General features: G+C 34.7%; 1 protein-coding gene across 1 annotated transcript; it reads right to left on the reverse strand.

Moving 5' to 3' along the window:
- Positions 1-958: 958 nt before the first annotated feature.
- Positions 959-5,110, reverse strand: LOC115065715 (CUE domain-containing protein 1). The gene has a single exon (XM_029550581.2). The coding sequence runs from the start codon at positions 4,769-4,771 to the stop codon at positions 3,890-3,892; it is 882 nt and encodes a 293-aa protein (XP_029406441.1). The 5' UTR covers positions 4,772-5,110; the 3' UTR covers positions 959-3,889.
- Between the last annotated feature and the right edge of the window lie 13,780 nt (positions 5,111-18,890).

The following is an 18,890-nucleotide window of genomic DNA, read 5'->3' on the forward strand; positions in this document are numbered from 1 at the left end:
GGTTGTCTGCTATGCAGATACGTAAATATGCAAACAAAGAGAATTACTATATTTAGAATTAATCAAGTAATAACAAAACAAAATCTTTCAATGGTTATCTACGCGAATATGTAGATTTTTATGTTACATTTGTGCATATGTATATTTAAAAAGACACGTTCAGAAAATAAATAGTAGGTAAATAAATAAATTGAAAATCGTACTAATAATGGTAAAGATGCAATATGATGCCACTACTTTGGTGGATATTTATTAAAAAGTAGCTGTTCCTATTTTGTCTTCCTTACGAATCATTTTATTTATTTATTCTAAAAACAAGAAAAAAAACGGTCACTTCCGTTATACCGAAGCTATAACACCGTATACATTTTCTTGCAAGAACGTGATTTTGATCGGTCAGTTTTTATGGAAGTTTATGCTCTAGTGATCCGATCTGAACTATTTCTTCGGAGATCGTACTATTGTCTCAGAAAATAATCTGTGCTAAGTTTTGAGCAGATATCTCCTCAAAAAAAAAGCTTTCCTTACAAGCACTTGGATCCGATCATTCCGTTTGTATGACAGTTATGTATATGCCGTAGTTATACGATATCGGCGATTCCGATAATTGTGCAGCTTCCTACGTAGAAAATATATCTTTATATATATATATATATATATAAGTATATATATTTGGTCTTCTGGTTGTTACAAATTTCGTGGCAAATATTATATTCTTCAGCATAAAATATCAAATCATCTGCTCCTATTTTGTGTTAAGATAAGATAAATAGAAGAGGACCTTAGGTGCCCTCTCCTAAATCACAAAGGCTCACCTAGCCGTATCATATTAATAAAGTACAATGTACTGCTAGGTGCTAGTGAGGCGATGAGATCCCTGTTTGGAAACATGGTTCCCAGGGTATTTATCCTGCGTCTACATACTCTCCTTAGGAATGAATCCTGAAGAACAAAACAATTTGTTTTAAGTTTTCTTTACATTTATTCATGTCTGGTAAAGTTTATTTATACATGCATGCATACGTAATTAGTTTTAACTATGATTAGTTTTTAGTTATTGTTTTTTTTTTTTACATTATATAGTTTTATCATAATTTACTTTGTTAGTACTAAGCATTTTCCATGATACAATTAAATGCTTTATGCAGACAGAAAAGTGCGTCTTTTCATTTGCCACTAATTGCTGCACTTTCTACGCTTCACTATCTTTAACAAAATATTCCATTTTCATTCTACATACAAAGGCATAGAGTTAAATTACGAATTGTGTAGGTATTAGTATGTTGAAATTATGTAATTAAATTACGCATATTCTGTACTTTTAAACTTTGTACATTTATTTTGGTTCAACTTTAGTTATTTCGTAGAATTTGAATAGTAAACATTTGAAAATTGAAATGCCGTTACACGTTCATTACAACTAAATAGTTATGTAAGAAATTTGTAAATATTTTTCCAACAAAAATAGAGGAATAAATAAAAAATATATTATTTACTTGTTTTCGCCTTTTAACAGTTTATAAATGTTTCGTTATATTAATTTTGAGAAAAAATTCGTTTTTTATAAATCAATTAATCTTTTATATTATTTAATAAGTTTTACACTTAGTTTTTTAAGCAATTTTACTACATTGATTTAATTTTAATTTTTATTTTTTGATTTTAATTTTAAAACATTGAAGTAGGCTGAAGGGATAAAAAGTTCAATCCGATTTCTCGTGAAAATATTTTGTACATGTAAAATATTTTGCTGCATTGCCGTTGTTGAATGATATATCTAATAAACTAATATTTGGCACAATATGTACAATGTGATATGCATTTTTAGTAGCAACTAATGAAAACATTTAATTTCTTTAAGCTTCTTATTTCGCACTCAATATTTAGAGTAGCATGACCACAATTCAATTATGGAAGGTTGTGTCGATAGCACAAAAACAACACAAATTGTCAAAAGTGTGGATCGATAGTGTCAAAATCAGCCGTTTTCTTTTATATTGACTTGTTTTTATGATTCAAAAATAATTTTTTCAAAATTTTTAATAGTTGAGTGTTAAATAAATAGGAATAGTTTTTAAATAATACAAAATCCTCAAAATGTTACAGAATATTCATTAGAAAAATAAAAAAAATGATTTTGACATTGTGGATAAAAACACTGCTTTTGTAAAAGGAAGCAGGCTCCGTATCGAAACATTCTTCTATAATCGAATCATAAGCATAACACAAAAATATATAAAAAAATTTTCGTTTTTTTTTACTTGTGCTCATTTTCTTTTGGTATTGCGAGCAAATTTAACACATTTAATATTTTTTAACGAAATGAAAAGAAAATTGAAAAAAAATTTAAGTATTCAGTTTCCATAATGATAGTGTTGTCTTGTCTACTACTTTTAAAATTGTTTGTTAATTTTGATTTTTTTTATAAATGGATTTGTGACTAGCGTTATTGCTAAAAATTAGGCAATCTGTTTTTTAGTTACTTAGTATATTATAGTATTATATATATTGCATACATATTCGCTTTATACCGAAGATTCATGGGATATTAGCCATATTGTGGCTTTAGAGTATACTTTTTCAGCGTTAAATGTGAAATTGCGTATATGTATTTGTGTTTGTATTTATATATGGCATATATTTATCATATCTTTGGAAGTTTGTCTTCAGACTGGAGAAAACCCAAATAGTTGAAAATTTAAATTTTTGCTACTAATTTTCAAATATGACATTATAATTAACATTTATTAATGGACTTGTACATTATTTTGATATCAAGAGAATAGGCTCTTTCATTATTTATACACTAGTTTTTAAGTTTAATGTAATATTTAGATTATAATTATGTATACATTGTGGATATATGTATGGATGTAAGTATATACATAAGATTTTCATTTTCTTTATGTGTGTAGGTGTTTATGATGTATATTTTCAGTCCGATCCAACATTCTTCTTTACAAATATATAATATAATAATAGGCGCAAACGCCGCATCAAGCTGAATTTTTTTTTTCAATTATAACTCTAGCGTTGTTATGAGATTCATATTGAACTATAGGAAGCAAACGTGTGCCTGCATCTCCACATTCCACATCAAAAGGAAAATTATATTAACCATCACAAAATATATAGTGTAGTGCACTTAAAGTAAATTTAATAGCTAAAGAATAAAAAATCTATAACAATTTTATTGCATAACAGCATTTGCAGAAAAAAAACAAAAAAATAATAGAATATGTTATAACAAATTTTAATACGAATTGAAATTTGGAAACAATTACATACTATATATGCACTTATATACAAATTTTAATACCACTTTTCAGTGAAATAACAAACAACAGTCAGCCTTCGCAAATCTAAAACCTATTACAATGGCTCGTGTTTATATATTTTAATTATAGTTGCACACTTTATTGCACTTCTAATATACATTACGCATCTCTTTGTTCCTATGCGATCACACCATTATTGTTCGCAATTCATTAGAGGACAAAATATTTAAAGCATTTTTTGATAACTTAGTTTACTTAAGATAAAATCTACCATTTTAACGCTTTGTGTACATTTGGAATTTGTCTTTCGTCTTTTACAACCACAGATATATAATATATACATTATTAGTATATATGCTTATCGGCATGGAAAGCTTATGAGCATCACGTTAGATAATTGCAATCGCATATAAAGCTTAAAAATACATAGAAAACAATAAATTTATGAAGATTAGCTGCAACCAAAATGCGAAAGCAACTTATACACTATATCAACAACTATTTGCTTAAAATTAAAAATAAAAACATTACATAATTATTTCGTAAAACGCATCATTCCACTAACAAGATGTTTATGGGTTATCCCCAAGCTGCCACACAACTATCGTTTTTTACTTACGTTGTCCATGATGGTGATCCTCGTCGTCGCTGGGTTCCTCCTTCAGAGGTAGTGAATCTATTTGCTTGGCTGTTGTTGTTTTTTTGTTACGCTGCCATGTAAACACACGTGCCATTTGTAAAAACTTTTTTCGTGACACCTTTCCCATATGCTTCAAACGTTCTTTGAATGCAGCGTCATCCTCACCTTTGCCTTTGCCGCATTGCTCTTTTTCCAACGCATTCATAAATTCTTGATTCCATCGTAACTGATTCATAAATTCCTCATTTTGCAACATCATTGCAAATTGTTCATCTGGCAAGTCAAAATCACGCACTATACCATCCTGTGCACTCGGTGTGATCCTTAGAAAGCCTGCCGGTAGTGGGCCGAGCATAGGTGGATTCCAACGTCGCGTACCATGATGACCACCACTACGTTTTGGTGTGACATTTGCAGATGATTTGTTGTTGGCACTTACCAGTCGCTGTTTGGGCGATGCACCAGTATTATGATTAGGTGATGAGCTGACAGCATTATTGCTGCTGAGATTCAATAACACAGCATTAGCGGCAGCTGCTGCATTTTGTTGACTACTGGGTGCAATTGTAGAACATCCGTCAGATGTATCAATTAATTGTGCTGTTGGAGGCTGATTATCTATGCCATGAAGATTTATAAGACTCCGCTGCGGTGATGTTTTTGCGTCCAATTCATTACGCAGCTTTTCATTTTGATTATCCGTCGACATAGCTAATAGCTGATCGATTGTGGCATCCACAGCCCCTTGATTTGCACGCAAAACCGCTTCAATTACCTCGCGATCCATGTCTGGAAACATCGTCTTAAAATCAGACATGGCCTGCGAAAACTCCAGCTGCATTGTTGAGGCCATTCTTGTAGTTGATTCCTATGAGACAGCGGTGACAAGAAGTTATGTCGTTTTTTTGACAATTCACTAGCAAGCAAATGTATGGCAAGAACTATAATTAATTTTTATGTTTTTATATTTGCAGGTAATGCCCTGAGCTTGTCAGGGGTTTTAAACACTTTTAATTATGATGGACTCAAATAGCTGCAATTATATTCGTTGTAAAATACTGAGCAGCGCAAACGAAAATTTTTGACACCGAAGGAAAACAATGCAATAGCAGCAGAATTGAACCATTCACAATGGTGCAAATGACAGTAAAACATTTTCCGACGATTCGATGGTGAATGGAGTATTTCATAACGGAAACGGAAGATGTAATCAAAAATATATGTATATACGTAGATATTTGAAAAATATTCGTTATATACAATAAATATAGCAGAACAAATATTTGAAATTTGTTTAACCTACGGTTTTATGGGCAAAAAGGGTTGTTTGATTCAAAATTAATTATTGTTTTACTTATTTTTAAATATTAAAATAAATCAAATACAAGAATCAGGTCCAGAGTCACGTGACTTTTCACAAATTTTATGTTTATCAAGTACGTAAAGCTCTTGGAACTCTCATCTATTATTTAGAAAAATGAATGGAACATTGCATACTGGCTTCGTTTGTATGGGAACCAAGGGCATAAATTCTTTTGGATATCGTTTTGTAATTTTCGCAAAAAAAAAAAAAATTGGGCACTCCGAAGGCTATATCTTATAGTTCCCATTGTAACAGCCAGTAACGGATCGATCCTTTTTTCATTTTTTATATTATAATTGAGGTTTTGCACTGCGACCTATGATCTATTGACTCCTCTTCTATATCACATTTCTTCATAAAGGTCCAGCTCTTTGAATATTTCTAGGAGCTTGCTAGGCGCAACTGAGGTCTGACGCCCTATTCATATATATGGAACCTAGGGACTTGAGCTTGCTCCTACAAATTGCTGCGCAATCTAGAATCAAGTGTTCTTGAGTTTCCTGTTCTATGTCGCAAAACTGGCAGTTTGCGATAGTTGCCGTGGAAATTAATTTCTGCACATTGACTTATATCAGTGACATCTTGCTCGGAAAAGGTCCCATTGGTATGGATAATTTGGTATGCGGCCTCGCAATGTCTGTTCCAATGCCTTCCGTTGTTTCGAGCGTGGAATCGCTCCGCCTTACTGCCGAGACTATATCTGAACTTCTTTGTAAAGTTAACCCCTTCGTAACGCCGACCCTTGGAGAAGGGTCAGTGGTATGTCTTCCACTAGGGTCTTCAGTTGTTGAGACGACTTTATCTTTCCTTTGCCGAAACTGACTGTTGCCATTAGCAGCATGGTATGTTTCGCTACCTATTTGATTACGACTTACATATGCAGCGGTGTGAGCTTCTGCATGACCTCGTGCCATTATAATAATGTCATCGGCGTACCCCTGACATCGTATCCAATTTCTAGGGAGCAACTCAAGGAGCTTATCTACTACTAGGCTTCATTGCAGGGGGATAGAATTCCACCATGTGGACAGCCCCAAGGTAGTACCAAGACGAGTTCTTCCTACAATAGATTCATTTATCAAAGAGATTTTCGAACTTTTTTACTGATAACGGTGTATCTTTGTGCCTAAAGTGGATAAAATTGGGTGAAAACTTGACCAAACTTGACATATAACATCTGAGCGACTTTACTTCATGTCGATTGTCTGCAGTATTGCCAAAAATAGATGAAATCGGGTCGATACTACCACCTACCTTACATGTTGGTTGGTATATGAGTCGGTATATGAGCTGCATGTTTATATATATCATTTTTTTTTTTTTAATTATTTATGCTTATTCACTAATTGTGCATTAATATTTCCAGAAAATTTTAAAAAATTCATGAAGCCATTTTCTTTAAAAAAAAATACAAAAATCAACTTTTTTTGGTGATAACACTAGGTGTGCCTTTTAATAGGTCAAGTGATCCAATCTGCTCGAAATCAATACTGCCACAATTCTTTTTTTTTCTATTTTTACTCCACAAGGTTGATTATGTTTAAATTATAAAAACTCATAAAATTTGTGCTAATTTTGTTTGAAAAATAAAGAATTAGCAACAGCAAAAATTTAGTATTTTGATTCGACACTTTTGTTGCTTTTAATACAAAACACTTTTGCACAAAATTATAGACATTACGTATACTAAATATGTTTTAAAATTTGTCTGCACAATTTTTCATGGGTCAAGAGTCACTTGGCATTATTAAAAATTTGTGTAGAACATTCTCACATGAGGCGAGGTTCGTATTCATACCGAAAACACCCAATTGATTCCTCCTTTATTTAAAAGAATATAGATCAATAAATCTAACATATTTCTTATGAAGATGCACGAAACTATACTACAAGTAGTTGCCTACATTAGAGATAAGCTGCCGTCGGTTAGCCTATCGAAAGCATAGCACGTCTATTCGAAGGGTAGATAAACTGTGACTGCACTTCACTCGCTAATCTTACATATAGAGAGAGCTCTAGACTACATATTGGACATATTATCCAATAACTCTTTATTGACATAAGCCGAGCATTTAACAATGTCCCCGATGGCGCAATCGTTAATAGCGTTAAAAGAGCCCGGCTACAGCCCGCCACCACAATATGGATAAAAGCTCTACCGAGTTGCCGGAAGATAATGGCACATTGCTTATAGTTATTAGCGTGAAAGGGACTCTTCGGGTGGCTGTTGTAGTAAATTAGCTTCTGGAAAAATTTTAAGAAAGACCACCCCAAGCTGATAAGCTATGCAGAAGACTAGTGACGGGTAAGTTCTTAGTCATAATTAGTAACGTGATGAAGAGCGCTCTAATGATCATACACCGATGAGCGCAATCGACTAATCTAGCGGTAAATGTTGTTTAGACGGATACGATAGACTTTACAAGAAGATACAAGATTCCGTCATAGGAACCCTCGAGGCTCTAGAGATTAGAGTTAACAAATATGGATCATAGCAAGCACCTGCAAATAGTTTTCTAAAGCAAACTTATGTGGAAACTTAATGTGGAAAAGAGGGAAAGACGGTTCGGTGTGCCCTCTACATATGCAAGAAGATATAAGAGTCTTCATATATGGGGTCTATCAACTGGCCTCATGCAGCGAAATAAGCTTCAAAATTGGCGGTGTTATGTAATTTTTTCAAAGTACTCAGAACTAAAGGGTAATCCATTTCCCTACTTTTTAAAGATAACACACAGAAACTTCAAATTTGATAGGCAATGTTTATTATACATAATTCAAAAGAACATTCTTTGACAGATGGTCAATCCGTTGAGTCCAATTTTCGACTACTTGTTTCAGCATTTCGACCGGTAACTTGCGTATGACACTAGCGTTGTTTTGTTTCAAGGTCTGAATCGATGCAGGATTGGCCGCATAATTTAGACTTTACACATTCCCACAGGAAAAAGTTTAACGGTGCGATACCACAAGATCATGGTTGGCCAATCGACGGGCATAAAACGTGAAATTATCTACTAGCGGAAGGGTTCTCTTAATCCATTGATTGATGCGATTTGTGGGAAGTGACGCCGTCATGTTGAAACCAAATGTCGCAAGATCACGAGCTTCAATTTCAGGCAACATATAGTCGGTTATCATGGCGCGATAATGGTTGCTGTTGACGGTTACGTTCTCATCGGCATCATTTTTAAAGGAATGTGGAAATGTAATTCCACCTCCGTTCCCGCCATACAGCATTGGCAAAGAGCGTTCGATATTTAGAGACATACCGGGTGTGAACCTATTGGTGAGAGTCCAAACAGAACGCCTATAATTGCGGGGAGATTGATTAGCTTGCTAAGAACAAGTAGATATGAGGCCTTTCAGGTTGGTTCATATGTACTTTGCCAAAGGTTTTCGTAGTCGTACAAGTTTTGGATATTGACCACCGCTTGTCCAGCTCACAGGAGGACCATAGGTCATGCAAACTAGTTTTAAGCACACAGTCAGCGAGCTCGAGGCCAGTATAGCCGTCCGCCTAGTGGAGTGAATGCACACCTCTCCGTAATCAGCTGCTCTGAGGAGCACCACTATGCTACATTGGTCTGAAACTTTATGAAGAGCTCCCGACAAATACTTCACCCCCTGCCCTCTTTCTAAAGCTCGATTCAACCGTGAAAAAGCTCGCTGCACCTCTTCACCTCTTGGCAGGTGTTTGAGCAAAAAAGGAACCGCCAGAAGAAGATTCCGCGACGCATTGATCAAGATTTTCATGAATAAATTCTACTAAAATAAACAAAAAATGTTTTCGTCCTTGGGCACTACGAAGACTATAGGCTCTATAAAGTACAATATAGCTTAGGTAGTTGGTTTAAAATTGCTTACTAAGTTGAGCTAAGTTTCTATGTCGAATTATCACAGCTATATGTATGCTTCTTGTGTCATATAGATACATTCACGGTTACAATTTCAAATTTAAAGATATACTTAAAAAGTACAGCGTTTTGCCAAAAAATAGTAAGCTTTCATATGCCTTTCTCTTTCTTTGCCAATTCGCCGAATCTAAATCCACCACAGCACCACACAGAAAGAGGTGAAATCGCAGCTTAAGAACCGCTTTCTCTTTTTTTGCCACTTCGCCGAACCTAAATCCACCAGAGCACCAACAGAAAGAGGTGAAATCGCAGCTGAAGAACCGCTTCAGTTCGCTGAACACGATCACGCATTGAGCGGGCGAGTGCTCGATTGGTGCACGTGAATTATACCGATAATACTGATTAAGGCGCCAAGCACAAACACAAACACATCACAATATTCCAATTTTTGATGATTTATTTAATGTTCTAAAAAAAAATGCTTGGAGTGGTGTGAACTTTCGACTTAATCAATGATGAATTGCGCGATGGGAAATCGACGCGATGTAGATGCCAAGTTTCGATGTAAGTGTTTGGCGGGCCAACGTGCTTGTTTGGTATGGTATGTATGTATGTACATTTGCACATAAGCCGACGTGTGCTAGCATAATATCACAGCTACATAAGAATACAAAATACAAATGATTAAAGCTAAAAGCGAACAAATTTATTGGCAGCGCACAGACAAGCTTATCGGCCAGACTGTGTGAGGATTTAATGAGAGCGCATAAAAATTAGCAACAATAGCATATGATGATGATGCAAGAACTTTGACTATTTCGTAAAGAGCGTGGGTGCATAAAATGCTAAAAATTATCTAAATTTGGCTCACTTAACAGGTGAGTTATTAGTAGGTGTCATTACACTGAACGCTGGCAATGTTCGGTAGCTAATTTAGGATAAGTGTGCAGCCGGACTTTGCACTTCAACTCAAATGATAACAAAATCTGAAAATTAATCATAATGCCGTCTAGTATTGAAAGCACAGAGGCGTATGCGCTTTATGCGAATTGCATTTTTTGTAGTTTAAGAATTCAAGCCTGTAGTTCAAAAGACACTTATTTTTTCTTTTCTGCTTTTGCTTGCATTTTTTATTATTTTTAGGATAGTTGAGGAAATAAATTCAAATGTTAGATGAAATAAGCCAATTATTAACTGGATAAATAGGTCATCTCAAAGAATAAAGTAACCACATTACTACTTTTAACGCAGTGAATAATTACTCATACGCCATGTTGATCGTTTAAATGTTGCGATAAAAAGCTGCGTTAGTATAAACAAATTATATAAATATCCAAAAATGCATGTTTCTTTAGTGCGTTATTTATAAACAAGTTTTTAGCTTTATCCTGGAACAACGAAAGTAAAAGCATACACACGAACGACATTTGCGCAATTAATGAAAGTAATAGTATCCAAGCAGCGGACTTTTGTAAATGAATGTATGTTAGAAATCAATTATTTTCGTACTTCTCACACTGTTTAATCATCTCTAAATACATGTATTATTTCTTAGTGTTTTAAAAATTTTACTAAATCATCTTCACACCAATAACTAACATAAAATCTGTGGAAGCGTCCTTTATTTCTTCATATTTTTGGCCCCTTTTCGAATTGTGGTTAACCTAAGCGCTTATGAATACGCCTCTGTCTGCAAAAAAATTGTACAAAATCTCAAGGTTGGCGTGCGTGGTCAGAAACATGTTTCATTGATAAGCAAGGTTAAATATTTCGAAATGTATAAATAGGTTCCTCAAAAAATGATCACCAACTGCAAAATATCTGCACTCAGAATAATCGAAAAATATGAAATAAAGCAATATTGTGTGGGATCAGCATGAATATGAATGATTTTAATAAAATAAAAATCAGCAGAAATATAACAGTTCTTGTAGAATTTTTATAATAGGTGATCCAAGTAGAGGTACTTTTTTCAAACGTCTTTTTTTGATAGATCAAGCGCGAGTCGTGTCAAGCTATCTGTTATTTTTCTTCAGTATTGTTTGGCATACCATCATGGAGGGACTTACGCCTGAATAGCGTTTGCAAATCGTTCAACTTTGTTACGAAAATTCAGGTTCTGTAAGAACGATCCGCTCAACTTATGGTCAACATAAACGGCCTAATGAGCATACTATTCGCAACATCATCACCCATCTTGAGACCCACTTTCCTTTATTGGATAATATTCGAACGAATGGACCACGTCTGTGGAAAAAATATAGCAGTCGTAGCTGAGAGTGTACACAAAGACCGTGCAGAGTCGATTCGGCGCCGTTCGCAGCAATACAGACCAACGTAAAGAACGATTTTTGTACAGCTTGTGCAAGAACTGAAGCCGCTCGACCATCCCAACTGACATCGATTCGCTCTTAAAAATTTCCAAAAAGTTCCGATGTTTTCGAGCCCAAATTGGTTCAGCGATGAGACACATTTCTGGATCAATGGGTATGTAAACAAACAAAATTGCCGCATTTGGCACAAAGAGCAACCTGAAGAGGTTCAAGAGCTGTCATTTTATACAGAGAAAACAGTGGTTTGGTGTAATTTGCGGGACGCTGGAATCACCGGTCCATATTTCTTCAAAAATGATGCCGGTGAGAACGCAACCGTCAATGGCTACCATTATCGCGTCATGATAACCGACTATTTGATGCCTGAAATTGAAGCTCGTGATCTCGGCAACATTTGGTTTTAAAAAGACGGCATCACTTCCCATACATCGCATCAATCAATGGATTTATTGACAATACATTTTTATGAGCAGGGTCGGTCGATTGGCCACCAAGATCGTGTTATATCATATCGTTAGACTTATTTCTGTGCTGATATGTGAAATCTAAAGTCTATGTGGACGATTCTGCTTCAATTCATGCCTGGGAGCAAAACATTTCGCTTGCCTTTCGCCGGTTAGTAGTCGAAATGCTCGAACAAGAGATTGAAAATTGAACTCAACGGATGGACCATCTGAGACGTAGCTGCGTCCTACGTTTGAAAGAGATAATCTTCAAAAAAGAAATGCCAAAGAATGTTCTTTCGAATGATAATAAACATTCCCCATTAAATTTGAAGTTTCTATGTGTTTTCTTTAAAAAGGTATGAAGCATCTTTTAATTAAATATTAGTAAGAAAATTATGATTTTAGAACACAAGATGGGCTCATGTTATATGCCTAAGTTCTCACAAGGAAAAAATATTTAAATTTCTATATTTTCCAAATTTGTCTGCTAAGTATTTAAAACCCTAAAATGTATTTCTTACATTCCTAGTTAATAATTGAGCATAAAATAATCCAGTATGAATTTGTGACACTTGTCCAATCTCACTCATTTCTTAAGCGACCGAAATTGGACATACATATATTCTTTCAGTGTAGTCTGAGAGCCAGAAATATCAACCACGGGACTATTCTGCGAAATTTATGAATATCTGAAGGTCAAAGCTGATCTTTGGTGCGTCTTTTTTGACCACTGCTAAATTCTTTTTACAACCCTCGGTAAGCTTATATAGCGTGTTAAAAAAAAATAAGCGGTACTTATGCGGTTTCCGTAGTGTAATGTACTTATGTAGTATATACCAAAACTTAGTTGAATGAACAGTGCGTTGGAGTATAAATATACAGAATTAAAAATGAAAAAAATCATTAAAATACGCAACAAATATCATACATACACACAAAACGAGGTCTTGGCCTTACAGTAAGCGTCTATAGACAAGTATATGTATGATCTAAAAATAAAACCCACTCTATACTCATTGATAAGCCTCAAAGTGTTGAATGAAATATTTGCTGTATAAGTATCAAGTGAAAAAGTGTGTGTAGATAAGTATTATCTAACCTTTTTTCGAACTGATGATCACTGGCGATCCTTTGAAGCTGAGTGATTTATATTTTAAAGGAACTGACTTTGACCTACATACATAAGTACACAAGTGCACAAAGCCACATCTAGACAATATCTCGCTTAATTGCCACTAACATGACGAGCGATTAATTAATAAAACTACAAGGCGAGTAATAAACATACACATGCATACCTATGCATACAAATTAAAGCTATATACTGTAATGAATGAATTGTATGAATTGCTGTATGGTGTGTATGATCTGCTATGCTAGTGCTTAGTACACGATTTCGAAAGTTTATTCACACTTATTACTGTGACCAGTAGGGATTATAAGGTGCATTGACCCACAGCCGTTGAAATTTATAGTTTATGGTTGAAGGATTTCCCTAATGCTTGATAAAGATCAATGAAAGTTTAGCACAGTTGCTAAGTTATAAATTCGTCCAAGTTTCTTTTCTTCAGGTCATTGTCTTGAAATTGTTGCGCGAAACACCTTGGTGGAAGTTTGCCGGTGCCTCTGCTCAGATTTTAATCTGTGCCGCATTGCTCTGTGACCATTATACTTTTAAGCGCTCTTGAGTAAGCATTTGATATTGGCTCTTTACAACAGTTATAACACTGTTAGAATTCTATTTTTAAAAATGAAATTTTAAATTTTCGATTCCATTAGCCAGTGGACTAAGTACAGAATCTTATGACTTACATTTCACGCAGATCTTATCTCCCTTGATTCATGGTTACCGATTCATGGTTACCGATTGTCATATGAAGACATATATTCCCTGCATGCTCCCCAAATGTCCATTTTCCTGTAAATATGGTTGTTAGTCTAAATATACTCTTCTTGACTTATTCAGCCGACATTCTATTCTTCTTTTATATTACCTTGTTAATATCTGCTTAGCTGTCCTATGTCCTGTTTTTTTCGCGGGTCGTATCTCTCTTGAATATGTACGGCTGCTGTTGTACTCGTACCCTCAACTCACGTTTTCAAAGTCGGCGTCCCTCTTAACTTCTGGCCAGCCAGCTCCAAGTTACTAGGCGCAACGCAATCCTATCCTTTTTTCTGAGGATTTTTTTTTTTAATAATTGCTTTCTTTGCGATATACTATATAGTAGAATTTCACATAAAATATATAAAACTTTGATTGACGCTTTATAAAGAGTGATCCATTTCGAGGCTCTCTACTTTTTTAAGGAAAAAAAAACAAAAACTTAAGCATTAATGGGAAATGTTTTTATCATAAGAAAGAACATTCTTTGGCAATTAGTTTGTAAAGATTATTTCTTTCAAATGTTGGCCGAGGCTTAGATGATCCAAGATCTGAATCGAAGCTGGATTGTTCACATAGATTTTAGACGATGAATCTATCGGTCCACATACCACCTCAAACCGTTGTGTTTTCTGAAAGAAATGTCAGCTCTTGAATCTCTTCAGGTTGATCTTTGTACCAAATGAAACAATTTTCCTTGTTTACTTAGCACTTGAGCCAGAAATGAGCCTTATCGCTGAACAAAATTTGGTTCGAAAACCTCGGATCTTCTTGGAACTTTTCAAGAGCTCATAGAGCGAAGCGATGTCGCATCTTCACGATCTTGATGAACACTCTCAACTACGGCTGCTATATTTTCTTCACTGCGTACTGGACGTGGTGTACTCGGTCGAATCTTATCCAACAATGATTGCTGAGTCTCAAGATGGCTGATGGTGTTGCGAATAGTAAGCTCAGTATGCGCGCGAAAGACATTTTTACAGAACGTGAATTTTCGTAATATAGTTGGGAGATTTGTAAGCGTTGTTCAAGCTTAAGTCTTTCCTTGTTGAAATCCCAAACAATATTGAACAAAAATAGCATGACAGCTTAACACAACTCACGTGTTATCTGTCAAAAAAATGCTGTTAAAAAAAGTAGCTCCACTTGGAGCACCTGATCGATTGATCTTCTTAATGCAAATGCTTTTCTGACGTTAAACTAGAAAAAACAGTAACTTAAGTTGCACCGAAGCTAGAATACCTCTGAGAAATAAAAAATAAATAACGGTCTGATACCGGCAGTTCTGAAAAATTACCATTCTTCCCAAAAAATAGGTTGTGTGCAAAACTTTAGATCGATATCTCAAAAACTGAAGGACTAGTTCGCGAATAATAGACAGACGGAGAGAGACGAATATGCCTAAATCGACTCAGCTTGTCATGCTGATCATTTACATATATTTTTTTCCATAGCCTCCAAAGCTTCTTTCTGGGTGTTACAAATTTCGTAGCTTACTTCATATACCCTGTTCAGGGTACATATATAATTTTTAGAAGACACCGCTTCGATTGTAGACAATTTTTTATTTTGACATCACTTTTTTTCTCACAATTATTATTAGTTTACTTTGAGTGTCTACGTAAATACATAACAAGAGGGCTAGCTCTTGTGACTTTTATAAACAACCGTTAGGTGTGTTTCGGGTATAAAAAAAAAATAAAACCAAACATTGGTTCGGGTGTGTTCCGAGTTCATGTGCTGTGGGTGAACATTCTTCAATATTTCGTTTAGATGTACGAAATAATAAATATACAAATCATGCATTATCAGTGATTAGTCAACTTAGAAGCCAAACCAGCCAACAGTGACGAGTTGACTTAGAAGTCGAAACTTTGACTACTAAGATGCTACGACGTATAGATATGAAAGTGAAAACAGCTTATGTGTAGCTGACTGCTACATTTATATTCATGCATTGCGACTTGCGTTCGAAGCGACGAGTCGCAACTCGTACCAACACTTACTGATCGTCCGCGAGATACCAAACGATCCTCGGGTGTTTGAAATTAGAAGCTTCATATAAATTATTGGCGTGTGCCGTGTTTGGCTACAGTTTCATTTATGTTTTGAATGAGCACGCACTGTTATTATTATTATTATTGGGGAATCGACCTACGCGCCGCACAAACGCAATAAATTAACGGTGAAAGAGTGATGGAATCGCAAAATGCTAATTTTAAAAGTCTCAATTGCAAAAAGTTTGACAAGACATTGGAAACGTGATTGCGTGCGCCATTAAATATTCGCGGTCAATTTGTGCAAAAGTGAAAAAATGAAATCAAAGATGAGTGATTAATGAAATATGCAGTTAAAAAAGGATATTAATCATAATATCCTACAAAGGCACAATCGCTCAAGCGATTTGAAAAAAAGTCAGCAACGCCAAAAGACGTCAATTGGCATATATACATACATATTTTCAAACTAATAACTAAGTGAAAGCGCAAAAGTGAGCATTAGCTGTAACTCAACTTTTGTTAGAAGTGACTGTTGCGAAGGATAACTGTAAATCAACGAGTGAAGTTCGGGTCATTTGACGACATTCGAAGGGGTTGAATACCACACCACTGCAAAAGACTAACTTTCAGTTATTTACACATACATATATACATGTGTGTAGGTGTGTCCATGTCATAGCATCGTGTTTTTGTTGTGTAACCTAACTGCTTTAGGAATTTTAGAAGTGGCAGGCGCGAGGATAACACTTGAACAGTGAAGTGGTCAACAAAGGTGAACATTGAAGCACTTGTTGCTCGGTTTTTTTTTATATTGAAATATGAAGACAACAACAATCACAGTTGTGTCGCCATTTGCATATAAACCGAGCCTGAACCGAAAACCTGAAACATTTTAGTGCCGACCGTCGCGCACTTAAGAGTACGCGGTTTGATACGTGGCGGAACCGGAAGTGTGTGCACGACAGAGTATTCACAGTTGTGAATTTAACAAGTGTTTTGAGCACAGTTTGTAAAAGATAATTGTTGGAAAACGCAAAAATTTGGTAAGTAAAGAAGTAGCTTATCTCAAAAATAGCAAAAAAAAAAATTGTTAAAAATTTTATAATACAGTTTGTTTTTAGTGCGAATAATATAAAAAAAAAAATTTCCAAACATAATTTTGGGGAAAAATAATTTAGAAAAGTTGAAAAAAAAATTTTGAAAAGTTGTAAAAAAAAATTTGAAAAAGTTGAAAAAAAAAATTTTGAAAAAAAAATTTGAAAAAGTTGAAAAATTTTTTTTTAAATTTAAAAAAAATTAATTTTTTTTGAGTAAATAATTTGAGCATAAAAATTTTCCAAACATGTTGGAAAAAATTTCTAATTAAATATGTACATATATCTGAATTTTTGAAAAAAGATAATAAATTTTGAGTGTGTAATATTAATTTATTAATTTTACTTGAAATAAAATTCAAAATCTAATTTTTAATCCAAAATTTTTTAATTAACAAATTTTCAAACCCGAATTGTGGTAGTGTATATTCGCAAATATAAGTGAATAATATAATTAATGTATTAGAAGTTTCGATTTATAACCTTAACAACAAATTTTTTAAAGGCTGAATTGAAAACTTAAGATTTTTATAAGAAATCGAACTTTAATAAAAACGTCTTGGGCAACTTTATCGCGACGCATTTAACAAATTTTGGGAAACAATCTTTTGATTGCGGATTTTGGATAAATTCAAACACTAATTTTTCTTCTTTACTGTCGTCTTTCAAGCTAAAAGCGCCAAAATAAGTGATCACTCTAGTGATCTACATATTCTATTATAATAAAGATGACACACAGCCAATCGGTTTAGAAAAAACATTAGAGATAAAGCAGTTTCGCTGTAAAGCTTCGGGATTTAACTATATTTAATTGAGGTTATGGTCGTCACTGATCCGGCGTGCTTGCTTTCACAAGAAATCACTTAACTGGTACAAATGCTAGTTGAAACCATTTTATAGATCGGCGAAGAGTTTTCAGTAGTGAGAAAAATACTAAACCGTTAGCTGTGCTCTCGAAGGCTATTCGCCTTTTTTCGTAACACAACATACTTTCAGGCACCAATCGGTGTACCATATATTTTTAATGTCCAATAAATTATTGTATATTTCAATACCGTGCAAATTAAAATTAGCTAATTAAGTCTGCTGAACAAAATGACTATTGTTATTGTTGTTATAAGAAGCACCTTGATAAGCTTAATCACCTATGTTATACTTAAATGTATAATTGTATGTATGTCGCTGGCGCCTAAGTCCAAAAAAAATTTGCCAACCGGATTATTTGTCGTGCGGAATATGAGACATATACCATATATATTTATATATGAAAGATTTCTTCAAATATTGCAACTCTTATCGCGCATTGTCTGTCAAATAAAAAAGTTTTTTACACAAGTACTTGATTTTGATCTTTCAGTTTGTATGGTGACTATATGCTATAGCTGTCTAATTTGAAAAACTTGTTCAGCTATTATAGCATTGCTTTCGAAGATATTCTATGCCCAATTTGGTGAAGACATCTTGTCAGTAAAAAAGATTTCCATACCAAAACTTAATTTTGATTGCTCAACTTGTATGGCGGCTATATGATATAGTAGTCCGATAACGGCGTTTCCGCAATAGATAGATGAACAACGTCCAGTGTGTTTATCGCGGGTACCTGTGACCACAGCCTTACCCCACAGCGCTCAAAATCACAGCGGATCAAATCAATGCATTGATCAGCGCCCTGGCATTTTACTCGTAGTAGCACTTGGCAGTGTGGAATATACACACTAACCACCTTGGTAGGGCCTACCTAAAACATCTGCCGTACTTTGAGTCCGGCACTCGGTGGCAAAAGAACTCCACATTCAACTGATACTCTCTGAGGGGCCAGTCATTTATATATGTACATTTTTATAGGGTTGTTATTGTAGCGACTGTCTAGACTCCGTAAAGGGGAAAGTAACAAGTTAGTTGAGATCGAGGTCCCTTAACGGGATGTGCAGGAAACGAGCAGTCTCAACAGGTTTGGAACATAAGGTAAAAGGAGTTAAGAGAGTTGGGTTTATGTG

This window comes from Bactrocera dorsalis, unplaced genomic scaffold, assembly GCF_023373825.1.
Source record: "Bactrocera dorsalis isolate Fly_Bdor unplaced genomic scaffold, ASM2337382v1 BdCtg234, whole genome shotgun sequence".
NCBI lineage: Eukaryota > Metazoa > Arthropoda > Insecta > Diptera > Tephritidae > Bactrocera > Bactrocera dorsalis.